At 46.5% G+C, this 26,823-nt stretch overlaps 1 protein-coding gene across 2 annotated transcripts in view; it reads right to left on the bottom strand.

Annotated features, from left to right (window-relative positions):
- St8sia2 (ST8 alpha-N-acetyl-neuraminide alpha-2,8-sialyltransferase 2) overlaps positions 1 to 26,350 on the bottom strand; it is a 72,440-nt gene extending 46,090 nt beyond the window's left edge. Inside the window, exon 1 of one of the 2 annotated variants that reach the window (XM_028776714.1) lies at positions 26,071 to 26,350. In XM_028776714.1, coding sequence (XP_028632547.1) covers positions 26,071 to 26,168 — 98 coding nt within the window. In that variant the 5' untranslated portion in view covers positions 26,169 to 26,350. The remainder of the gene's footprint in view (positions 1 to 26,070) is intronic. The other variant, XM_028776715.1, reaches the window with a different exon arrangement.
- Positions 26,351 to 26,823: the final 473 nt, after the last annotated feature.

Raw genomic sequence — 26,823 nt, 5'->3', positions numbered from 1 at the left:
AGTGTTTTAAACCACTGGGCCATCTCCCTAGCCCCAATGACTTTTAAATGTAAGGTATTATAGTTTGACTATTAAGTATGTTCTACAGGTTCATGTGTTTTATTGCAAGTCCCCAAATGGTGGTGACCCTTTATGGAAGGTGAACCTTTGGGAGGTGGAGCCTCAGGGGTGGAAGTGGGTCACTGGGAGGAGTGCCTTGCAGTTTTATAGTTTATCCTCATTTCTGACTGCTTCCTGACAGGGAAGGCAATGTGACCAGCTGCTTCCTGTTCCCAAGCCTTTCCACCATAAACAGCTGTGTTCCCACTAAACTGTGAGCCAAAATAAACCCTACCTTCCTTAAGTTGTTTTATTTTATTTTATTTTCACATATATGGTCACAGCATCAAGAGCAAGCAACAGTGTTTGTGCTCACAAAGCCTCTTCTGAGTTCATACATTCCTCTTCTCTACAAGTCCGGGCCTTCTGCCCTGCCTTTCTGTTCTCGCCTTTTTGAAGCAAGGTGCTCTCTACACTCCGTTCTCAGTGTCCCCACCATACATCATGGACAAACAAAGCTCTCTGGCCTGGCTCATGCCAATATTGTCATGAGAAGTATACTTTGTATACATCCAGTGTGTCCCAGGAAGATCTGGGGAAGACATGAATCAAAAGAGTTGCAGGTGTTTCTCTTCTCTAGGGAAGCCTCAGCCTCCTAGAGCAGATCTTGGAGATGAAGGATGGAGAAACTAGACATACTCCCATCTTCTTCCACCTGCATCCACCAGGCATGCTCTGGACCTGGTGCTTTGTGCTAGCTGTGCTTCACCTGGGATGTTTGCTCCAGAGAGATCCCCGTGGGACGCTTCCTCATTTCTGAAATCTTTGTGCAAATGTCATCTGTGTAGCAAGCCCTTTCCCGACCATCATTAAAAATAGCATCAACTTCCTCTTGTATTCCACTGTGGTTCTCCTCACTCTCCACCTTTTTATCTTATCTTTTAATCACCACACTCATTTATTAAAGGTACCATTTTGCACTACAGTGTTAACTCTGTGATGGAAGCTTGTGTCTGCCTTCATATTGTCACCTCCTGTGGTGTTGGGTACATTGTATGTGTAGTTCAATTAATATTCATTCATAGAAGGACTCAACCTCCCACCTTTCTCTTGTTACAACAGAGGGACCAGCTGTCTCCTAATCCAAAGCCAGTGCCTTCACCTATATTCTGACTTGTATTCCCTTCTTCCTTGAGGCTATTCTATCCACCGTTGTCTTCCCTCTTCTGTGAACTCAACAATCCCCACTAGTGGCATACTTTTGCTATGTATCATAGAGCCCCTGAAAGTCAGTCTCTGTTCCACACATGTTACCTTACTTCACAGTTGCCTCGCTATAGCCCTATATGGAAGTAATGAACATCCATTTCTACACAAGAAGAAGTTGAGGCACAGAGAAGGTAAAACTGTGATCAGAGCCACATGGTAAGTGAGGACCTCAGGATTTGAACCCAGAAACCTAGGTGAAGAGCCTAGCTCTGAATTACTTTTATGCTTCAGGCTCACACTCATCCATTATCCTGTAGGTATATATTCACTTAATCTTGCTTTACTCTTAAGAAGCCCTTACTTCCCCTCAGCCGATTCTATATTTCTTCACACTACTTTGCAACTGTTCTCAAACTCTCATCTATATCAGCTTTCTCTTTCTTTCTACCCCGTTCTCTGTTTGTCCCACTTTAATCTGCCTTACTTCTATTCAAAGAATTCTTCTTGTTGGACTGCCTTGCAATGGCATTTCTCAGTCATTACCTGTGTTAGTTTGCTTTTTTTATCACTGTGGTAAACAGCATGACCAAAGGCAACTTGGGGAGGAAAGCACTTACTTGGCTCACGGTTTATAGAGAACCTCAGAGGACGTTGCAGCAGGAAACTGGAGGCAGAAACTGAAGCAGAGACCATGGAGGAAAGCTACTTATTGGCTTGCTTATTGCCTGCTTTCATATACAATCCAGGACCACCTGCCCAGACATGGTACCATCAACAGTGGGCTGGAACCTCCCACATCAATCTTTAATCAAGAATTGGAATGCCCACATGCCAATCTGACAGAAGCATTTGAGACAAGGTTCCCTTTCCCAAATGACTGTAGCTTGTGTCAGGTTGACAAAAATTGAGCAGCGTGCCATCTTACTCAGCCTCCATCGGTATGTGCCAGTGGTAGCTACTTCTCTTTTACTGGAGAGACTATTGTGGGTTTTCTTGGTGTCTTCCTTACTTTCTGCCTAGCTTACTGGGTAGCCCTGAATAGTTCCCTTCCTTAGAAGATACATGAAAAATGTCACCCATGAGCTCACCTTGGAGGAAGCTCGCTATCAGGAAGAGAGGTGGGGCATGATTTCATGTAAATGGTGCATTAGAGTTCACACAACATCCTCAACTCAGAGATGCATTGTTTTAAGTGGTTTTCTCTAAATACTTTAATGTTCTATTCACAATGGTATGAAAGCCCTCTTTGATGCTTTTTGGTACCCAGGCAGATAGTGTCCAAATTCTAAAAATAAATAAATAAATAAATAAATAAATAAAGCCTCACACCCAACCAGATTTTGCTTAGAGTTACTTCCTATCATTTTCTACAAAATTTAGATTTACAACATTTCCAAATGCAAAGCATTGTTTAAAATGTGTATATGTATGCATATTTCCCCCTTTAGACTAAGGGGTCTTCTTCCCATTTTGAAAGTTTATACCCCAAGAGACATGTCTTCGTTATTCTGGCTGACAGTTTTTGTCCCACTTGGCCATGTAGACCAAATGCTGTCTGAAAGGATAAGGGTAGGAAGATTCCCTGAGCTGTTAAAAATGGTCATGGTTTCATGTGCAGAGTCTTACCACATGCCAGGCACAGTACCAGAAACATAGCACATTTACTTTCTCATTTCTTACTGTGTTAGACATAGTATGCCAAAGGCAAAATAGGCTTCAGGATTTGATCATAATCAGCCAGTGAATAACCCCAAAATGTGGGGTTTCAGGACATCACCCACATGAGGCCAGATCTCAGATATCTGTGGAAAAGTGCCTTGTACCTCCCCTTCTTTGGTAAGAATTGAATGGGCTGTCATGAGTGTGCTAGAGAATCCATAGAACGAAAATACTATTCTATAAACAGTAGTGGAGTAGCTGAGCAGACAGTTTAGCAAAATAGTAACGTTAGAATTCTGACTTGCGCAACACTGATCAGATAAAACGTGGCTCAGCCATTGAAAGCTCTGCTTGGAAATGGCTTGCTACAAAAATGTACTTACCCAGTTGTTTTGCATCCATTATTGACAATCCTTCCACTTCAGACACTGCCATAACCTTGGCTGTCATTCCCTGCTCTTTTATTGTAGAAGAAACGTACTCCTGCAGAACCCTAACCAGAGAGTTGGCAGCCCTGAAAACTCATTTCATTCATGTCGTAGGGTGTGGATAAACCCGTGCTCTTTATAGAGGAGCAGAGTGCCTGTCCACAGACTACACTTTGCTCTTGAACCTGCCTGGCGGTAACTTGAAAGGCCTCCATGTTCAACCAGGCTTTCTTCTCTCTCTTTTGTTCTCCTCTTGATGGACTTGCATTCAGACACAGCAGCATCCCTGTCAACCTCAGCGGCAGCCTTTTCATGATGGAATTTCTAGAGGACACCTGGGTTAGGAAAGACTTTGAAGGTGTTTCTCTTCTAAGTGTTTGATGTGTCTCTTTTTGACCCTGCTTGGTCCTAGAGCAATGGCCATCCTCCCCCTCCCTAAATAATGATGCAGTCACCACCCAGGAAGTCTCTCAGTTAGATGGAAAGAGGACAGTGGGACCATTGGATATGGGCCTGGAGCTCTAGCTCCCCATAGGTTCTGCTCTTACAGACCTGAATCTTTCTTGGTCTTGATATCTTCGTTGTAAGTCATGTCTTGGGTTCAAACAAAAGCCATGTGAATGTTTTTTGCAGTGATACTGTAGGTGATGGCCACTGGCCTTCAAAACAGAGAATAAACCAGCTTGCTGAGGCTAAGAAACCTCTTGGGACAGCTGCTTTTCCATAGTGCAATCCATTAGGTTACCACCAGAAGCCATGAAAGAAGGAAAAGAGAGAGTTTAATGTAACAGGCCATGCTTTCTGATGCTCTGTGGCCTTCTCAGATGTGGACCTGGGCAGGGAGGGGATCTATCCAGAGGGAAGGCTGCTGGGGATTGGTTTTGCGCATTTTCTTTTCACACAAGAAACACATCTGAATGTCACATTCCCATGTTCACGGGGCTGTGTAGGACAGAACCCTTGTGTAGACAGGTCTGGTACTTCCTTGAGCAGGTGGAGACATGTGTTGAGCTCAAGCCAAGTATGATAGCATTGTCTCCTCAACAGAATCTAGAATGACATGGGTAAAGGGGCCGTGCCTATGGGGGACTATCTTGGTTACTGGAAGTGGGAATACCTGCCTGTGGTGAATGGGTTTCTAAACTGTATAAATTGAGAAAGGGGACAGAGCAGAAGTTTGCATTCATTGATCTTTTCTTCTGACTATAGGAGTAGGGTGATCGGCAGTCTGGAACTCCTGCTGCCTTGATTTCCCAGTTGTGGTAGACTGTATCCACAACTATGAGCCTAAACAAACTTCTCCCTGAAGTTGCTTTTGTCAAGAGAATTTAACTACAACAATGGGGAAAAGAAGATATCAAATCTTTATTTTCTCCACTGCCTGTGTACCAAATGGGACTCTGAAGTATCCCTGGGACCAGCCTCCTGCCTTCATCCTGTGGCAACACTTTCTCTGGCTTTTCCTTAAAACTTCTTTGCGTTTATTTGCTTTCAGCCCTGCGTAGATGTTAGGGTTGCTCAGAGCTCAGCCCTAGCATGGTCCATATAGTAACCACCAACTTCCTTTGTCTACCTCTAAGTTGCCTGACTTGCCCTGCATGCTCCACTCCTGCTGTCTGACTCACTGAACATCATGGCTGCCTCCCACCCATTAAACATCATGGCTGCTTCCTACCAATGCCTGACATCTAACTCAGTTTTCTCACCTAGATCTTTCCTATAGGGAAGGATAACCCTACCTTGTTCATGAGGGCAGTGTCTACAGCTCCCCCATCTTTCCCATGCTGCTTCCCCTTCCAACTTCCATCACCTTTGGATTTCAGATCAACACCCTCCCCCATCCCCGCAAATGGCAGAAGTGGCTAGTGTCCCCAACATTGTGACATACAACTTCTTTCCCAGGTGCACAGTCTGCCAGGCCTTCCCATGGAAGACATGACTTCTACAATGCAGAGCTCAGAAACTTCTCTTCCTCCTAGAAACCCCTCAGGATTCCTTCATGGGCACTCCTTGCTTTCAACATCAGATTCAGATTTCTTAGCACAGGAACATTTTCCGAGCTGCCCTGCTGCCAAGGTTCTACTTTCCAGGCCTTCTAATTGCCAGGTAAAGTGAGGCTGTCCTGGAATTCGTGAGTTGGCTCACATGATTGTACCTTCAACTATCAAGTTCTCTCCCAGGAATTCCTTGCTCTATCCATGTGTGTGTGTGTGTGCATGCATGCGTGTGTGTGTGTGTTGAGTTTAACATCTATAAATGGCCAGCCTCAGATCATAACTTGGCTAAATATGCATTTGGGGGCTTGTATTATGTTGAACTCTTTTTGAGATAGGGTCTTGTGTAACCCAAGTTGGTTTTAACCCTATTTAGCAGGGGATAACGTTGAATTCTCAGCCCTCCTGACTACTTCTTGAGGGCTTGAATTACAGATGTGTGACGTCATACTTGGTTTTATGAGATGATGGGGATAGACTAAGTATCTTGTGCATGTTAGGAAGGCATTCTACCGCATCCCATGTTAAAGCTTTTAAAATCCAGAGACCGATCTTTAAAATGGCGCAGACTAGTCAAAGAATCATCCAGTTTCTTTTGAACATTCCAGGAATCTGGCCATGCTGAACCATAGTAACTGTAGCAGTGGCAGCCTAGGGTAGGCAGGTCTGTGTTGTGTTTTCCCACGGTCCACACTGATCCTGACTGACAGCGAGCTGCTTCACTTGTGTGTGTGAGACCTGCCTGGACTATGAAGGCATCTGACTTTGTGATCCCTAGGCTTATTCCAGTCAAGGAACAATACTAATTTCATCTTCTCCACAAACTTCTCTCCTTTGAGACACAAGAAGCCTACAGGACCTTGGGGTGTGGTGGGTACTAGTTCGTTGGTCTTTCTCAGTCATAGTTGACAAGGTGCTTTCTGATAAAGTCAACCCCTAGGAGGGTGCTCAGCTTCAGGGGCCTCTGGGATATGACCATCCACCCACCTTTCCCACCAGTATTCTGCATGGTTTCCAAGGCACTGAGAAGCATTGGGCTTAAAGAAGATTTCTGCCTGAGGTCCTTGTGACTAGTGGATGGCTCACAGGTATGCTCAGTGTAGAAAGCAGGAACTCCATCCAGCTTTGTTGGTTTAGAAATCAGAAAGTGACTATACATAGGAAATGTCATTGTAGCTCACAGCAGGTGGGGTTGGGAATAGCACAGAGCAGACAGAAACCTTCAAGACTAGGACCAGGCTGATATTAGTAGCATGTATCTTGAATGAGAACTGGAGGAACACTTTGCATTGGCAGTTAAGCAGAGCAAAAAAAACCACGGAGCTACTACAACCCAAGCCATTTCTATGGGTGGGCTTCCTTATAAATTCTTCTTTCTATCCCCATCCTAGTCCTCTATGCTTAGTGTCTTATTGTTCACATTTCACTGAAGGATGTTAAACACCATATTTATCCTAACTAGGTTTTGCCATTAACTTAATGCAGCCTAGAGTTTTCTGAGGGAGCCTCAGTTGAAGGATTGCCCAAATCAGACCGGCTTATGACCATGTCTCTGCAAGACTATCTTGAATGATGGCTGATGTGGGAGGGCCCGGCCCACTGTGGGCAACACTGACCCTAGCAGGTGGCTCCAGGGTATCTGAGAAAGCTAGCTGAAGTATGAGACTGCCACCAAGCCAGTGGTTGAGTCAGGATGCAACATTACTCCATTGTTTCTATTTGAAGTTCTTGATTAGAGTCCCTTCCCTGACGTCCTTCAGTAATGGACTGTACCCTGGAAGTGTAAGCTAAATATATCCTTTCCTTCTCAAGTCACTTTTGGTAAGGAAGAGTGTTTTATCACAGCAGAAAGAAAAGCAAACGCAAACAATATCCAGTGATTGACAGCCAAGGAGGGAGTAGGAGGCAGGATTTGAACTGAGCTGTTCAACACTCTCTAAATGGTCAGAACCTGAACTAAGCCGACAGTGAGACTCAGTATAAGAGGAGCTCAGTGAAAAGATGTCAGAGGGTGAGAGTAGGCAGCCAATGTTCCCGGTCACTGCACCTCACTCCAGACAGATGCCAAAGCTTATTAACTAGAGTAAGAGAAGGAGTGAAAAGCCACATCAGGAAGGAGGCCTTGTGTACTGCAACAGGGCTGCCCTTCTGATTTGACTCCCCCAACTCCTCCTTGGAGTTCTGGTCTTTAGCCTTGGATGCTTTCAGCAGCTTCTGAGAGGAAGCTCAGGCTGGAAATCTGTTTTAAAGACCCATAGTGAGAGATACCAAGACATAACGAACACTTCTACTCACGGCCGCATACACATACACCCTTACTTTCCCTGTTGTCCTGAGTATCGATCAGCTCAGACACCATGGTGGGTTGGCCAGGGATAGACACAGACACTGGACAGGGATCTGTTAGGTCCCAGAGCTTGGGCTGGTGATTCTGGACAGTGTCCTGGGAACAATGACTCAAGGTGTTGTTGAAGATTTTATATCAAGGGGCTGCCTTTGGGCTTCATTCTCTTCTCAAATCTCCCGTCATCGATTACTGTAGGGCATTTCAGAAAAGAAGGTTGGGGAGAAACCAAGAAGGTGGAGAGTCTTCCAGTATTTGGGGTTTGGTATCATCCAGAAGCAAAGAGAACCCTTGTCCCACCAACTTCCCCACTTGGCCACAGCACACTGGGGTTGGGCAGGGTTTTTGGCCCTGTTGTCTTGGACAGATTGTGTGCTCTTCTGAGATATCTGAGCACAAGAGGAATCACACAAGCACACTGGGACTCAATAGTTCTTTCTCCTGAAGAGAGGAAGAGGGGACAGAAATTCCCACTATTTGGCTGGGGGATGGGAAAGGTGGGACCCTGCCAGTCTTTTCAACAAAGGTGCCTTTGATATTCTGATGTGTAAGTAAGAGTTTGCAGAACCCCCCTCCCCTCACACACACACCACAAATCCCCAAATCAACCAGCCAGCCAACCAACCAATCAGCCAACCAGCTAACCAGTCACCAACCAATCAAAAACCTCACAAGCTTGGTGTGATTCCTTGGTGTGCCACCTTTAATAGAGAATGCAAAGCTACCTTTTTCCATTCCTTAAAACAGATACCAGCTTACCAGGAACTGGTATCATGCTGTTGCTGCTGCTACTACTACTACAAGAAATGTAGGCTAGGCTATAGCCAAGTTACTCTGTTTTAATTTCTTTTTGTTTCAATCAGCATGAATTTGGAATACCTATGTGACAGCCACTGGGGTAGGCTCTGTGGTCCCATGAGTATGCAGACACAGAGTGGCCAGTTTCAAGGAACTTAAGATCTCATTTGGAAACAAGACATGTGTGCATACGTACTAGTACCCATGTGCGCGCGCACAGACATATATACTCAAGCAAACATCCTCCTGTCCCTAGGCATGGAGCTGTAATTTCCTACCCACACCTCGGGTAGTACTGAGGACACATAAAAAACGGTAGTGCAGGGCACTTTAGTTAACTGTGTGCTCAGGAGTAGACAGGGATGGGCTGTTTTTTAGAGGACTCAGGAAACCAGACTGAAAAACCACCTTGAGGGAGGAGTCTCAAAGAAAAGAATCGCAAATGTTGCTACAGTCCCGCCTCATAGTTTATAAACTATATCCAAGTCTTCCCTTCTGTAAACCGCATGGTGTTCGTGTGCCCTCCTGACCCCAGTAAACAGTCACTGCATTTTCATCCTCCCTGTCCCTCTCCCTTCTTCCTCCGAGATGCTTAGCTCCATTTTGCTTCAAGGTTGTGGCCCTTTCATAGAACCTCTCTTGCTTTGTCTCTTTTCCCTCATGACTTTACTTTTAAAATTTGAAAACAATGTATCTGTGTTTGTGTCTGTGTATGTGTCTGTGTGTATGTGAGTGTGTATAAATGTGTGTATTTGTGTATCTGTGTGAGTATCTGTGTGAGTGTATGTGTGAGTATGTGTGAGTACGTGTGTCTGTGGGTATATATGTGTGTGTGTGTATGTATATGTGTATCTGTGTGTGTGAGTGTATGTGTGTGCGTGTGTGTACGTGTGTGTGTGTGTGTGCAGGTTGGAGGACAAGCTGCGTGTTGGTTTTTGACTTCCACTTTGACTCAGGGACGTCTGCTCTTCACCACTGCCTTCCAAGATCCCAGTGTTCTCTGGCCTCCTATCTTAAAGTAGGAGTGCTGGGTTGCAGCCTCCCACTGCCAAGCTTTATGTGATGTCCTAGTTTCATTCTGTTGCTATGATAAGCACGATGACCAAAGGCAACGTAGGAGAGGAAACTTCCAGGACACAGCCCATCACTGAGGGAAGTTAGGGCAGGAATTCAAGCAGGAGCTTGAAGCCGAAACCACGGAGGAATACTGCTTGCTAGTTCACGTTAAGGCTCAAAGACTCATGGATATATATATATATATATATCAGAATCACCTGCTCAAGGAATAATGTGAGTGGTCCTGGCCCTCCTGTATTCTGTATTAATCAACAATCAATAATACACACTTCCCCAACCCAGACATGCCCACAGGTCAGTCTGACGTAAAAGCAATTCCTTGAATAAGGCTTTCCTCTCAGATCAAGACTTCCCACTCAGATGACCCTAGGCTGTATCAAGTTGACAAAGCTGAGTAGGACATGTGAATTCTGAGGATTTGAACTCAGAACCTGGGTGCTTACACCTGACTGGCAAGGGCATGACTCCCTGAGCCGCCTCTTCAGTCTGTTTTCTTTGTCAAGCCAGTCTTTTATTTGTAGACTCTTTCCCTGTCTCTCTGTCTCCTGTGTTCTTCTTCCTTTTCAAACCTCTGGTAAGGCCAGCCTCTTGTCATAAAAATTTCATCCCACTCCTCCATTTGATGCAAAGTGACCTCTCAAAGTTGTCGACCCTGATGATGCCCAAGCCCGTGATGGGAGCCTGAGCACCCTCATCTTTAAAGGGAGCACATGCCAGCAACATGCCTCCTTGCTCTCTTCTCTCCTCACCCCACCGGCTACCTTTCCCCATGGCCTCTGCCACCTGGCTTCTGCTCTGGCTCTGCAAGTGAGGCCTAGGACCAAGGCTTATTTCAGGAGCTTTTGCTAACCATAGAGGTTCATCCATACCAGTGGTTTTCATCAGACTTCATGAAAAATTGCTTCAGTTCTCACAGGTTAGGGGACTGTAGACAAGTCATTCACATCTTAGAGTCACTGTTGTCTATAATAATAATAATGAGGGTGACCTCTTATGTCCCTCTTTGCTCTAATAATGGGCACGCTGATTTCTGTTTTGTTTTTCTGGCTATCTCACTGTGTTCTTGTTACTTTGTTCTTGTTACCACACAGATGGATGTCTCTGTTTAAAGTGATCAGGTGTGAAACCAAACCCATCCAAGGGCCATACAGAACAGCTTCCTCTCTTCATGCCGAAGCTGCCCCAAGGTCAACAATTCCTCTAGGCATTACTGGACAGTCCCTAGAGAAGCTGGAGTGTTGTCAATTCTTATTTTTGAAACCACTCCCTAATCCTTCCTGTTAATGCAAGGATACTAACCCAGAGCAGACTTTACAGATGTTGCAGTTCCAGTTGGTAATATGGGTGGTCCTCTCAACTCCTGTGTCCTTCCCGCCCCTAGTAAACTACACTTTGCTGGCACATTCTTTGTGACGTGAAGAAAGCACTTCAGGGGGTCCACAGTGGTTCATTTTTCTTTGAGAACCATTTGAAACTTGTGGATTCTGTGCCTGTCATTTGAAGGGTTCACAGAGTACATAAGATCTGCCACATAGGACTCTGGCTCCTCAGCATAAGCCAGACACCTCTCCTCCCTCAAACCAAATTTTTTGTTTGTTAAAAATTGTTTGTTAAAAATGTATCCGATTTAACAGAGCATTCACCACCAAGGTCAGGGGTTGCAACTAGGCTGGTGGCAGACCACAGGCGTGGGCTCTTTGTTAGCAATGATGAGTCCTCCTGATAGGCAAAAGGCTTCCCAAATCTCCAAATTTAGCCGTGCTTAGTGGGAACGTTTCTGCATCTAGCTACGCACCGTCATGAACTTTACTGAAACATGGTATGTTGACCATTATTATCAAGAACGCTGCTCAAACTATAATATAATGTTTTCTCCAGTGATAGTGATTGGTGCACAGGATACAAAGCGATTACAAACCTTTGAAGACCTTTCTCTGACAGGAGAAAGTGTCACATGCAATAGTTGACACGGCGCAGATACTTACTTAGCCAAGTTTGATTTTCTTTTTCTTTCTGTGTTCTCACATAGAGCAGATAGGAGGTGAAAATAGGTTAGAATCTGTTTTCTGTGTCATCCCAGAAGACATGTAGAAGCACAACAAAGGGCCTGGCTACCTCCAGTCAGTCTAAAGCCTCTTCCGGGGAAAGTCTCTATTGTAGTCACCCAATTGTGAGAATCCAGAACAAGGGAAGACCCCTGGCTTTATCTAATTTATGTTTTACAGATATGGAAACTGAGACCCTGAGAAACATTGACCATTGAAGCAGGCTGCACATCTACAGCCAGATCCAGATCTCTTAAAAGCTCTTCTCCAGACACTTGTCTCAATATCACACAAGAACTCTGCCCAACTGGACCACAATTTCCTTGAGCCCCTCATCTGGGCTGTATGCATCTCTGCGTGCCACTCACGTCTAGCACAGAACTTATAAGTACCTGGTGCAGTGGGTCATATGCACAGTAAAGACACAGCCAGTGGTGCGAGGATGCCACCAAGCTATGGAACAGTAATAGAAATCAGGTACCAGGAGTTAACCTGACACTTCCCTACTGGAATACCATGAGTGCCCTGGTAGGCTGCTGTGTTCACACCTGATCAGAAATAGATGGTTTTTTTCCCCTCAGAAGTGCATTCTTCACTGGCTTCTCTGAGATACTGCTTTTGAGAAATAGTCACTGAACTTTTACAGAGCCGTGTGCTGGGTCCACAGAGATGAGCTAGCCCAGAAATGGATTTCCCTCCATGGTGAAAAATGATCTAGCGGTAAATGAAAGAATAAAAAAGAACGAGAATAAAAATAGACCACCCCTCATGCAGATGGAGTAAGGCTAATCTCTGCCTGCCTCTAAGAAAACCAAAACAACATTGCACAATGAGACTGATGAAGTCTAAAAAAATCTAAAACCCAACACGCTTTATTTTATTTTATCTCAGTGGATCTCAACTCCCAAATATCTGTGTTTCAAAAGGTAAGATTAGATACCATTAAGCCAGCCTGGCCAGCATTGATTTAAAAACCCTCTTCTGTGTTTCAAGATTGGGGAGGTTGTGGACCTCTGTCAATCTTCTTGTTATCAGATGGATCTTAGCCTGCCAGGAGCCAGCCTGCCTGATTCCCTATTCTGGCCACATCCTTCCAATCTTCTGGTTTCTGTATATGATGTCTGTGTGGAACCATGAAGCAGCCAGTTAGGAATACTAACTTAAACCCTAGGCTGCTCTTTCTTCATGGAATTGGGTGGGTTTGATGTATTAATAAGACACAACTCAACAGATGTCCTAATGGAAACTAAGGAGAAAAGATTTATTTTGCTCACATCCTCAGATGGTTCAGTCCATAGCTCTAGCCCAGGTGTCTATGCAGACCATCGTGGCAGTGAAAGCATGTAGAAGAGCTTCTTCACTTCAGGGTGGACAGGAAGCAGAGAGTGGGGAAGGGACTGGACATCGGTTAGAGCTATCAATGGTATCCTTCCAGTGGCCTATTTTTTCCAGGTAGATTTAACCTTCTATGGTTTCTGGTACCTTCCCAGATAGAGCTACCATCTGAGGACCATGTCACTAACACATGAGCTTGTTGGGGGCATCTCACGTTCACATAGTAACAGTTGGTTTCCTAGCAGATGATTGCAGAGCTGCATACAATACCTCGCAGATTTCCTCTTCACTGGCAACAGAAAGAGGTGTTTAAGGGATCCCAGAATGTATCTGACAGAGGCTTTCTGGCCTCCCTTAAGGAATGAGCTCCCTCTCTATTCTTTCTCTCCCTTCCCCATTCTTTCCTTATTCCTCAAACAAGTACATATTCTCTAGCAGGCACTGGATAAGGAGCCAGATGGCCAACATTGCATAAATCTTAAAGGCTCCTATCTCTTGGTGAGCTCATGTGCAGCAGTCATGAAAGATACCACATGATAACTATGAAGTGGTACCCAAGAGATGCAGAACATTCAAGAAGAATGTGAGCTGGGGTTGGCCTGGTAGTTAGTGTTGCAGAGAGAGGGAAGTCCTCTTGAACCTAATTTATCTTAAGCTTCCTTATGTGATAGGGACACAGACCACACACACAGACACACACAGACACACACAGACACAGACACACACACATACACACACACACACACACACACACCTCTTTAAGTCACCTACATGATTGTTTCCTTGGAAGAGTCTTCCATTGGGTACTAGGCAATTTCTCAAGTCCATTGAATGGATCATTTCTGTAACAAGGGATCTTTCTGGAGTATTAACTCACATTGTATGCAAGTTCCTCAAGGAGTTGTTTTGTTGCGTTTGGGGTGGATAATGCCACGGGAAAGAAATCAGACTGGCATGTCATACACACACCTCAAGCCTTCTGGGTCTACTCTCATGTATTTTGCTAAGTCAACTTTATTGACTCAACACTTGTCTTTAAATTGACTCACTTAAAAACTTAAATGAATTTATCACAAAAGTCATCTTTATATTGCTGCCATAAATAGAATAGCAATATCCCTTGCCCTAAATAGAAGGTAATAGCAAGAATAAATACAATTAAATTGTTGGCTGCCGTCCTGGTCAGGAGCTCGCTTTATCTGGAAGAGCAGATGGGTTTTAAAAGGCTCCCCTATATTTAACATCCATCACCCCTAGAGTCCACCCGTCCCCATTCCAGACAGTGGTGCTTGGGATTAGACTACAGTCTGGGCAGGCCACCAAATCTTCTGAGGAACCCCCAGACCTCTGGAGGGACGATTACTGCATGTGCCAACTGTGAAGGAAGGCCATTTGCTATTTGAATGATCACAGCCAACCAGCTCACAAGAGGCCTCAGTGAAGCTGAAGTATGCTCTGCTGTCCAGCTTCTCCAGAAATTTCCATATGTTACTGAAGGCCTACAGTCAAGGCTGTACCTCCACACACTGGGGTCTCTTTAGATTCCTAAGTCAGGTCAACTGTTGGTGAAGATTCCTTGTGGGTTTACCTCATGGCCCAGGAACATGGCCAGCTAGACTCTGCAAATTTTCAGGTCCCTTTTCTGGCTTTATAAAGCAATTATTGTTCTTAGGTTTCAGTTACCTGTTCATCAGATTTCTCTTGCAGTGTGTGTGTGTGTGTGTGTGTGTGTGTGTGTGTGTGTATGTGTTTGCTACTGCACACCCATGGAGGTCAGAAGATAACCTTGTCTGTCCGCCTTCACCACCAACCTTATTTGAGCTGATCTTGTTGTTGTTTGCCAATTCGTACCCATAGCCTACAAGTTTCTGGAAATTCTCCTATTTCTGTCACCCATCTTGCTGTAGCAGCACTGGTATTAGAGATGTGTGCTACTGCACCCAGCTTTACATGGGTCCTGGGGATTCAGACCCAGGTCCTCAAGCTTGTGTGATAAGCAGTTGGACCACTGAGCTGTATCTCCAGTACATCTTGCAGTGTCTTTATAATGAACGTGTGGACTACATAAAGAGCTCCTCACAATACACGAGGGCATCCCCACTTGTGGCTGCAATGAGTCATTTAAAAAAATGTTTTAAAAAAAAACATTCATTTTAATCATTAACATTTTAACATTCATTAACATTTCTTTAAAACATTCAGTCTAGGATAACTCCATGATGGGTAGTGGAGATTCATAGGCCAATTCTCTCTGGTGAGTAGAGCCAGGGTCACTACAGAAGGCAGAGAAAGAAAGCAGTGACACTCATGTATCCTTTAGTGACAGGGAAATACCTGCAGAAATGCATCCATCATTAAGTGATGTTGTGTGAATGCCACCAAGTGTTCTTCAGACATGGATGATGCAGCCTTCTATCTGCTGACTATGTGCTATATGGCCTATTGCTCCTAGGACCAAACACCATATTTCTGTACAGTGTACCTATTGTAGGCAACAACATGCTATGTATTTTTTTTTTATCCAAACATAGGAAAGGCACAATATGTTTCAGCTCCGTTATTATCTTAGGGAGCCACTTTGCCATATGCAGTTTGGGATTAAGCAAAATATTATATCATGGGGTGTGACTATGTTCCCACTGGTGGGGTGTGTATGGATTGCTTGGGCCTTATTAGAAGGCAAACACAGCCTTAGCTGGCCTGAGATTCAACATGGATGCCAGACCTCCTGAAGATGCCCAGAGTTGTTGATTTAAGGACCATACGTTGAATAAAAAGGCTCTAGTCCAGTGTCTCTCAATTCCTGACCCTTAGAGGGCCCAGCAGTGATAGGATATCCTGGAATTTGTCCAAGATTCAAATTCTCAGGCCTTAGGATCTCTGGGGTGGGGCTCAATAATCTGCTTTGGATAAGCCTTTGAGGCAATTCTGATGCTCTTTCAAGTTTGAGAATGACTTTACTGGACTTTACGCCTCCCAGAAGCCATATTAACTCATATTCCCATTCTCTTGCAGGTACTGTGTAGTGTGAGCCTGACAGGTAAGGGACCATGGGACACCGATTTTCCTAGTGTTTCGGTTGCCAGATCAGAAGTTCAGAGGTTTGAGGCTCTTGTCAAGTTCACTCTTGACAAGAAAAAATAAATGGCAGTTCCAAGACTACCCTACTGCAGAAGAGCAAGGGAGAGCAAGAAGCTGGACAGGGTGTTAGTTGGGAGGGGTCTAAGGAGCCTTCTCCTTCCTCCTCCACCATGAAACTGCATCTTCCATGAACTTGAGTGTTTATGGAACCCTAGGGACTTCTCCACTGAATTTAGACAGGCAGGCAGGCTAGCAAGTATTTACACCAATGGTCACACAGAAAAGTGGGCTTGTATATCCCATAGTCCTAAATCCAGGTGTTAGGGATTTGGGCCACATCCAGAGAGTCTATCCAAACACATTTGTGCTACATTGATGGAATGCATTTTCTAATTCCATGCCTCTGCCACTCTCCTCCCATTATTGCCTCCCTCCCATGCTTCTTGGCGCCGTATCATTTTCTAAATGAAATAACCCTCTCATTGATGTTGCTTTGTTAAAACCACACCGTGCTCTTAAAATCAACCGACGAGCCCCAGCACCCGCCGGGCGTTCTTTTCGTTTGTGTGTATGTTTTCAAAATTTGTAGTATAACACGTGCAACGCCTACCATTTTAAATTTGTTTAACCGTTCTATTCAATGGCGTTAAGTACATTTCTGATTGCTGTGCAGTCTTCACCACGATCCCTCTATAGAACCCTTTTCATCTTGCCAAAGGGAAAATTTATACTAATTCAATAGTAACTCTTCATTCTCTTCCCACTGACGGGGGGCCACCACCATTCTACTGAGAATCTGGTGGTTTGAGGAAGCTCCTTTTTGAGGAATCAGGCTGCCTTTTTGTGACGGCATTATTTCACGTAGTTTAATGGCATCAAAGTTCATCTATGTCGGACAGCGCATGTGTCAGAAGTCTCTTCATTGTTGAGGCTGAACACTGTTTCATTATCTGTGTCACCATTATCTGTCAGTGGATACAGGCTGCTCCGATGGTTCTGTGAACAGTGGCATTATTGTTCTCCTATCTTTTTCAGTCTCTGTTTTCAATTTTATAAACTTTTCGGTGATTTTACTTATTTTTCTTTTGTGTGTATGCATGTCTGCTTGCCACACATATGAGTATCCATAGAGGCCCAAAGAGGGAGTTGTATTCTCTAGAGCCAGACTTGAAGATGGCTGTCAGTGGCTATGTGGGTGCTGGGATTCGAACCTGGGTCCTCTGGAAGAGCAGCCAGTGCTCTCAAACACTGAGTCATTTCCCTAGCTCCTCCATTTTTTAAAAGTTATACCCACCAGTGAGACTGCTAGATTAGATGGCACGGAATCTGTATTAGGGTTTTGGGAGGGACAGTCCTATTGCTTTCTACAGTGGCTGCAGGATTTCATATTCTATCGTTTGCACTTTGCACAATCAGGAGAAGACTGTGGCTTAGAAAACCGAGGTACAGAAAAGTGGGGACATTTGCTTGAGGACATTCAGGTGATAAGTGTTTCACCGTAGCAAAGCATCCCCACCGCTCAATGGTAGCTCCTCACTGGTACAGAGGTGGAGGCGCATGTCCTGCATCGTGGGCAGCGGCAAGTACTGCTCCAGTGGGATATTGCAAAAGTAAGGCTCTGAGTGGCATCCGGAAGAGATTTGTATGAAGCCCAAGTCCTGGTTAGAGCCACAGAAGACAGCATGGTGGGCTGTGGAAAGCTTTGGAAGCCATGGTTGTTTCCACACGAATCTAGGGTCTCTATGGGAGCCCTTCTGTAAGCATGTCCACACACACAGACAGAACAGCCGTGGAGCTCCTCTTACCTTTCTTTTTGATAAACATTTCGATTAGGACATTAGTCTGGATACCTTGCATGGTTTACTTGAAGTCAAGTTATAGGAATGTAGTTAGAGGCCTTTTGTGACCTATAGAGACACCGAGCTGAAGTCACCTGCCCGGTCAAGCTCACTCTCCAGACACCATGTGCTTTACCTCTATTATTTAGACTGCCCTGGCACATGTCATGAGAGAAGGTGCGAGTTACCCAAGGTATCGCTCCCCTGAGTGAGGCCAACACTGTTAGCCTTGAAACTAGAGATACAGAAACCTAACAGCAGGTGCTCAGATCTTACTGGGCAGAGTCCCAGTGGTGGTGTGTCTGCCCCTTTCCTCTGCCTCTGCTGAAATGCCAGACCTCAGCGATGTCACCCCAGTGCTAGGGGACTACAAATGGTCTGTGAGTATCTCCCACAGACTCAGAAGTTTCCAGTATCCTTTTACCAACTTGCAACGTGGCACAGAAAATGGAACGGAGTGTAGAGTGCCAGAGTAGAGGGTATAAAAAAAAACTAGCAAGGAACAGTGGGTGGGGCAGGGGGCAGGGGGCAGGGCAGGGGCCAGGTAAATGCAAGTTCTCTTGCTTGCTGTGTGGTCATAGAAAGACCTGGGACCTCTCTGAGCCTTTATTGCTTATCCACAGACCAGCAAAGAGCATGATGATGAGTCACTCTGACAAGAGCAGCTTAGGGCAGAAGGTTGTTGGAGGGGAGGCAAAGGCAGTAGCGTTTTTAAAGTTGTTCCCCCATTCTGTATGGATCTTTCCAGTTGTCATGACCCACTATGTCTTGGGCTCCAACACACTGTCCCTGAAGGCCTTCTCCAGCCTTGCCAAGTCTGTACAGTCCTTTGTCACAGACCATGGTGTTTCCAGGACTTCTCCCTTGGCGATTAGAGCATGGGTATTTCCTCACTAGAGGCTGCTTCATGCATCACTTTTGAGTAGTTCTGTCATCTGGAACTGGGGTTCAGATCTCACACAGGTACTTCACTAGCTATGTGACTCTGGATGAATTATATGATAGCTGTGTGCCTCAGTTTCCCCATCTGTACAACAGGGGCAATAATGATATCAACCTGTCATATTGCTTGTGAGGCTTAGAGGTATTATTTGAAATCTAATACCCGTAAAACAATTTTGGTGTTATTGTCTGTTGGTGCCTTCCCCCTGAAGAAAAGAACTGTGTGGGGGTAGGGGGGAGGATGTGTCTTCCAGTGTAGTCCCCATCATGGATCTTTAGGACCCAGATCCCAGTATATAAGATCTTAAAAGCTGGTAACATTAAAAAAAAAATACCAACAAAACAAAAGCAAGCAAACAAAAAACTTGAGGCTGGCAGGCATCTGGTTCTCAACCTGTTTGGTCAAAGAAGATAATTGGGCCAACTATAAAGACTTCTTTAAAAGCATGGTCATCTTAGTAGCCAAAAGAAAAAGAAAGCAGAGCCTCAGGATACAGAAGCTTCCAGGCACTGACAGCTGGGACTGGAAACTGCCTAACTGTTCTGGCTACATTGTAGCCTTTTCTTTCTTCTTTGTTTTTCCCTTTTGCATCCTTTGTCCTTTCTGCACATCAGCATTTGGGGACCACTGGCCAGAGGGATCATCTGGATCTCCAAACTGTGGATCAAGATGCTAAAGGAGCAGAAATTGCATCCTTGAAGCTTGAAGCAGGGCTAGAGATCAGAGCAGAATACTAGATCCCTCAGACAATAGCAAGAAAGCACCGGGGAAATCCCCTTGACAGAGTGGAGAGCCTCCCTCTTGCAATGCAGATTTACAACTCACACAGAAAGCAAGGCGTGATGCAGGATTTTCCAGAGAAACAAATCAGTTCCCCCAAGTGCTCGCAAGTGTGTCAGGAGGAACACAGCTGCCTGTATGTAATGCAGACACGCTCTCCTTGGTTGAAGCCACTCTCTCAACACTACTGTGAAGTAGGTGACAGCTGAAGCTGAGCAAATTCAGGGACAAACAGGTCCCGTCAGGACACTGGACAGTCTCCTGGCTGGGTGATGAATTGTGGGCAACTGGGGAGAATTTAAAACCAGCCCAGCTGCCACCTAGGAGAGTGACTAATCTCAACGCTTAAAAATGAGACTAACACCACAGAGATAGCAAGCAAGACCCAGACTGTCAGGCAGACAGCCACTGGGGATGTCATTCTGACAGACCTTTAGGGAGGGACCTGCCTCCATTACCCCCTCCCACCAGCAGGAGACAGCCATCCGCTCACTGGGCTGTGGAGTTCCTGCTATCCTGCCATCTGCCTGTCTAACTCAGTTTTGCTCCAGGCAGCTGTGAGATCTGATCCTCTGGAGCTTATCTAGATCCGTGCAGCATTCCCAACCTTGAGTGGTCATCACCAGTCTCTGGCTTGACAGTGTTTTAAAAATAAAGCACTGATTTCAAGTGGCCCATAAAAAACATTTGGAGCTAGCATACATGGGTGGGACCTTGCACGCCTATGTGGGCCATGTCTCAAAGATGTCCCTTTCAGTGTCTTTCCCAGGCTGAACCCTTCATGCTGCACATGGCAGAAATGCCTCAGCTTTCTCACCAAGTGGAGGTGTTTAACTGTTAGCTCAACAGTGGGGATCTTTTGAGACACAGAGACTAGGATCCAATTGCTAACCCCTAAGCCTGAGTTTGTTCATTCAATAAAAAAGAAAAAAAAAACAAAAAAAACCAAAAAACCTTTATAGGCTTCATTATCTACTAGGCATTTCCATCCTGGGGACCTGGGCCATATGTTTCCCAGGATAGCTATGAATGCAGCTCACCACAAACTAGTACAGTAACTTAAAACATTACGACTTTAAAAAAAAAAAGATTTGTTTTGGCGACTTGATTAAGTGGTTCTTGAGGGTGAACCTGTAGGTGGCAATGTCATTTTGCAATGTCAAAAATGCTGGGTTCTCCCAGACCATATATTTTTCACAAGGAGCTGGGGACAGAGGAGAAATAAAACATAATTGTGAGCTCTGTATCCATAAGATGCTGGCGTGATGGGATACTCAAGTTGCACATTGGTGAGCAACTGAGGAAGAGTGAGAGTGGGCGGGGTGGCTGGGCAGGTGATGCAAAGGAGTAGTGAAGAGACAGGGCCTGGGAAGGGAGCAAGAAGAACAGGGAGCTCGGTGTATATCAGGAGTCCCAGAAAGGAGGATTGGCATGTGCAAAGGTATAGAGATGGGGAATCAGGGAATAATTTAGAAAGTTGTGAGGAATATCAAATGGAACAGGATGAACCCATGGGAGGATGAACCCGAGAGGCCATGGCCAGGCTATAGCCATGGATGTCCATTCTCTGCTTAAAGAAGTCAGTGTCTTTCTAGAATCCCACTCTGTGGCAAGTATAATGTTCATTCTCACCATTCCCAGTTTGTAAAATCGAAACAATTTTTTAAAGCCTAGCAACTCTGTACTACAAGGGGAAAGAGACTGCGTGCACTGAATTGGTTTCCAAGACGGATATCTATTTACAATTTAAATTTGACGCTGGAACAGTTGGCATCAAGGACTAGGAGCAAGGGAGTTAAAACTAGACCGTCTTTCTCTTCTATTTTATCTTTTAATTGTGTTTATGCTTGGATGAACTATACCAGGATGGAGGAGAAAAAGAAAAAAAACCTGACCCCCTCCCCCAACAAAAGGACCACCTTGAATAAACAGACTCTTCTTACAGAGTGCAGGATGCAACTGCCTAAGACTGTGATCTCCAGCATCCACTCAGACTCCTCTCAAAAGTGCATTTCACCTTGCCTTCCCTGGATGGTAGGAGTCACTGTCTGCTCATGGATCGGTTGCAGTGTTGGGCAGAGTGAGCCCCTCCTCTGTCACTTTCCCAGAGACGATTTGACATTTAATAGGGTGCTAGGACCCTGGCAGTATGTACTTGATGGTATCAATTCTGACCAGCCTGATATTCATTCTAACACATCAGTGCCAGAGATGGATCAGTTGTTAAATATCTTCACAATCACCCCTGCTCTGGGTACCTGAGCTTAATCAGAGAAGTCTGATTCAGTTGCCATAGGAATCTAGTTTGCAAGAGAATGACAGAGCCATCTCCTCCAGAAGATTTAGTCCACAGTCTGCCTGACCTCTGGCCTATGTAGACCTAGTACTTCATTACCAGCAAATTAACTCACAGCTTCGGTTTCCTTACTGATAAAGTCGGGGTAGCAGGAGTACCCACTGAGGATGGGGAGGGTGATGGGTTAGTGAACAGGTGCTTTGAGGTAGTCAGCATGGGCCAGGTACACAGAGCTCAATTCATAGTAGTTCTTGGTGCTACTGGTTGCTTGCCATTGGGATATCACAACGATAGAATATGTTAATGTCTTGGCTAACTTCGAAAAGCTTGCAGTTCATGCTAACCATCCTTACCATCCCCCTTAGTGCCACAACAAGCATTGTTAGGACCACCAAGTACTCATTCATCTTTCAAACAGAGTTGCATAACTCTTTTATAATTATAATGGCTCATCTGGTGACTAGGGCATTGGAGGACAACCAGCATAAGCCTGCCTTGCATGGAAGCAACCAGAATATGACTTAAAGATTTGATATTACATTAAACCAAGCACAACTCATAACAGAAGGAGCTGTTTCTAGAGGAGGAGCCCTTGTGGCCTGAGGACCGCTGAGAGGCACTTTGCCCTAGGATGTTGTGTGCCTAGCCTGTGCTAAACTGAAAAAATTTGTACTTCTTGAATGACTTCTGTAGGCCACTGTAGTAGACATGAGAATCACGATCCCACTCCTTCATAGGGGTTACACTCAAGCCTAAAGCCCAGGGGAGAACCAGAATGACTCAGTTTACCTAGCAGGTGTGTCAAAGCTGCAGCCTGCATGCTCCATACATGCCAAAAGAGCTATGAATGCAGTCTAACGTAAAATTGCAAATGTATTTGAAATACTATAAGGGTTTTTTTTTTAATTTTTTGGTAACTAAACAGCATACTGTAAACTTTGTAGGTGATAACATCATGCCACAGTGTCTAAAGGCTGAACATGCCTGATACAACATGGACTGACTGACCATAAATCCCAGGAGGTGTGAGTGGTTGTGTGGCTCTTTCACCAGAGCCCCCATTGAGTCTCTGACTCAGAACTTGAGTTCCTTGGTTCCTGGGGGAACTTGATGGGTACCTCGCAGAGTCTGTCTTTTTACACTTCTTTTATTTTTTCTCATGCACTTCCATATGAATGACAAGAATGTCAAGAATGGAACTCTAAAGAGAATCACTCAGAAAAAGAGATGTCTCTCAGAAGCTCTACCCTTAACCACTGAATATTTAATGCCTGGGACAGGTCAGGCCACCAATCTAAAATCTCATTTTCTAAGAAAGAATTGAAAGCTTTTGAAGAATGGGTCTGCAGGCTGTGTATGTGTGTGTGTGTGTGTGTGTGTGTGTGTGTGTGTGGTGTGAGTGTGTGTATATGTGTGTGTCTTTGTATGTGTGTGTATGTGTGTATATGTATGTGTGTATATGTGTGCATTTGTTTTATGTGTGAGTGTGTGAGTGTATGTGTGTGTGTGTGTGTGTGTGTGTGTGTGAGAGAGAGAGAGAGAGAGAGAGAGATTTATTTGCATTTTTTTCTGTCCACCTCTTAGTCCTTGGAAAACTTATCCCCAAAGTGACTCTGTCTTTTTTGCCTGACCAGTAGATCTAGGGATCACACTGTCTACCCCCCTTACAGAATCTGCCTTTTTTTTTTTTTTTTGACAGGACCATGGTTCTCTCTGGTGGGTAATTTGCTATTGTCTCCAGCACAGGTAGTCAGGGGTGGTGCAAAAGAACTGTGGTCCTGAGTAGGATCCCATGCCTTCCTTCCTAGGAAGCATAGGGCAAAGGAGACAGAGTCCTCTTAACACCCCAAAATGTGTGTCAGGTCACTTACCCACACCAAGGTGGTTTCAATGATAAGTGATTGTGTTAAAACCGTACTCCTTATCGGAAAGATGGGCTAGTATGATTCCCATCCTCTGTCCTACGCTGTTCCTTCCCTTTTCCGTGCATGGTACATGCAACGAGCCTCCTTCCCTCCAGATTAAAGGGGTGGGGCTGACTGCAAAGAGAACTGGGCAATTGATACAATCCAAGAGGCCTGGATAGTGCAGTGAACCCATCAAACTAGGAGAAAGTGTTGGTGATTGACCAAGCTAAAGACCAGCCCAAAGACAAGAGTCTACAGAGACCATGTACCATAGAAGATCTCAGTGTGGGCTAGCTGACATTTTTCTTTCTAGGATAAATCCAGGTAAGGGGGTGGGGCGGAGACTCAGGGATCCTCAGGTGAAACAGGATACATTCACAACACAAGAGCCCTGAGTTTTTGATACACACTCTATATGTAAATGCTCCTCTGGAAACTTCTAACTGCTGCTGGAAGAATTTGACCGTGGAAAGTGGAGGCTTCAAGATGCCTTTGGCAGGAAAGGGAGACACCACATGTAACTGATCTTCTCGTTACATTTTAAAAATTAAAAGTCCCTGGCACATAGAAGATACTGAGAACTTTTTAGTTCAGCGAATTGATGAGCAGGAATGCCTGCTTGTGGAAGTGGGAGCATATGTGTACGTACACACACACACACACACCAGAACAAGTAGGTATCTGAGGGTCCTCCCTTTCCCTACTGTCAATGTCACCCAGTGATCTGGGACAGGCAGAAACCTGGGAGCGCTGAAGGGTCACCTTCCATTAGCTCAGAATGGGATTTCAGTTCAGACCACACACCAGGAAAGCAGTTATGGGAAAGTAGTTCGTTTCTGTCTCTGCTGAGGAGCTGGCGGCACAGTGTATTTACTGAACGTTAGTGAAAGTTTTCGGAGTTCTGGGGGAAACCGAGGATGAGAAGAATGACTCAGAAAGGGACTCTTGAAGCATAATGGAGTCTATAGAATGATTAGTGGAGAGTTACAGAAAGGGACAGTGGCAGAGAGCAGGAGGAGGCACCTGCCTACAGGTTAGGGGCCCTAGGGCTTCAGCATCTTGGATTCAGGACTCTGTCTGTTTCGGAGGGATCTGAAGGCAGGACCCATCCTCCGTTCGTGTGGATAATGAAGTTGGACAAAGGAGCAGCGCACGCAGCACAGGACGCTTGTATGAGGTTGGCACCTCACTAATCCTCCCACAGAGGATCAGACGCCCCTCCTGTGCTCTCAGGGACCTCACTCTTTTACTGAAGACTACCTCAGAGCCTTGCTGCCTTCCTACGTGTTCACCACGGTTTGGAGGCTCCGGACATGGGTCGGGCTCCACCTGCAGAAGACTGTAGGGTCTGGAGCCAGCATCAGCCCACAGGACACCCTGATGATGCGCCCAGCTCCGGCTCCAGCTCCGTTTAGAGAGCTCATTCCAAGAAGTCCCGAACCAGGAGCAGCTGGAGGTGGTAGTCCCGCCCACCTCTGAAGAGATAAGGACAAGCTGAGATCGCGCGCTCTTGGGGACCCCGAAGCCCACCGGGCGTCGTTGGATACTTTCCGGCAACCTCTCCGGGTCTTGGTGCCGGCTGTGAGCGCTCAGCAACCTGGGGTTGCCTGGGGCGTCGCAGGGTTGGCAGAGCACCCAAAGCCAGCGGAGAACCCGGCTCTCCAGCAACGCGCGCCACACCTTTAGCGGTGCCACCCCCCACACCGGGATCCTGGGCTGGCCGGCGGGCGGCTTGGGTGCTTACCGGTGTGTGCAGGGCACATTCCCTTTCCCAGGAGTCGGTGCAGAGCCCTCCTCACTCAGCTCCCGCTCAGGGGATTCCCCTCCCCCAGCTCAGAGATCCCCCGTGCGCCCCCTGCCCACTTTGCCAAGGCGAGAAAGCGGCCGAGCCGGAGACAAAGAAACTCCTGCCTGCCTCCACTCTCCCTCCTTCTACCCGCCCGAGACACTCCCCGGCGCCCTCCCTCGACCCCGGCGACACCGCGCGCTCACACGCCAGGGGAAGGGACCGGGGAATAGGGAGCAGGGTGGGCGAGTCCGCTTTCCCCACGCCAAGCGGCTACAGCTGCCCGTGCACCCCGCCCGGGGACGCCCCTCAGCAGCCGCGCCCCCATCATCTACTCCCTAAAGCGTCCCGGGCCCTTGACACTGCCACCCCCAGCCCAAACCGTCAGTACTATCCCTCCAGCTGAGCGACAGGGGGGCGCGGCGCACACAAAGCGGATGGGGAGTAAGGAGCCCAGGGGAGGAAGAGATTCCGCCGGGGCTCGGGGCATGGGCTCCGGGAGGCTATTTACCCGATTTCTTCTTCGATCTCTGAGATGTCTGCGAAGATGAGGAAGACCACGAGCAGCGTGAGCGCGGCCAGCATCCAGCTCCGGAACTGCAGCTGCATGGTGGGGTCGGTGCCCTCCGGGACCCGTGTGCTGGCCGGGGCGAGGAGCTGGGGCTGGAGGAGCCTCCGCGCTCCGCGCGCAGCGGGGCACACACCCTGCGCTCCGGGCGAGTCCGGGCTGGCGGCGGCCAAGGCGACCGCAGCAGCAACAGACAAGGGTTGCTCTGGCGCGGCGAGCCCGCTCGCTCTCTCTCTCTCTCTCTCTCTCTCCCCCCCCCTCCTGCCCGCCCCTCCCCTCCCCTCCCCTCCCTCCTCTCTCCCCCCCTTCCCCCCGCCCCGCACTGGGCTCCAGGCGCAGTTTGACAGCTTTGCTCCGCGCCTTGCCTGGTCTCCTCCCACTAACTCCAGCGGCCACCCACCCACCGTTGCTTTTCCTGCCCCGGAGGGCTCAGAGAGCCTGCCACTCCCGGCCTAGGAAGGCTGGGCTCGGGCCACCGAAAGAGACCCGGAGAATGAGCTGAGCCGAGACAACTCGGAGCACCCGGGGCTGGCTGGCAAAAGCCTTCCGTCGCTCGCTCTTTGTCCAGCGCCCTCGCTTCCTCTCAAAGTTTTCCCGACACAAAGACTAACACCTGGGGACGGTCTCCGGCGCGCTGTGAGGAGGCGGTTTCCTCTGGGCTCTGTTTCAGCAGCTGACGAATTGGGAGGGGAAGTG

This window comes from Grammomys surdaster, unplaced genomic scaffold, assembly GCF_004785775.1.
Source record: "Grammomys surdaster isolate TR1022 unplaced genomic scaffold, NIH_TR_1.0 271, whole genome shotgun sequence".
NCBI lineage: Eukaryota > Metazoa > Chordata > Mammalia > Rodentia > Muridae > Grammomys > Grammomys surdaster.
This window is presented reverse-complemented; position numbering and strand designations above follow the sequence as displayed.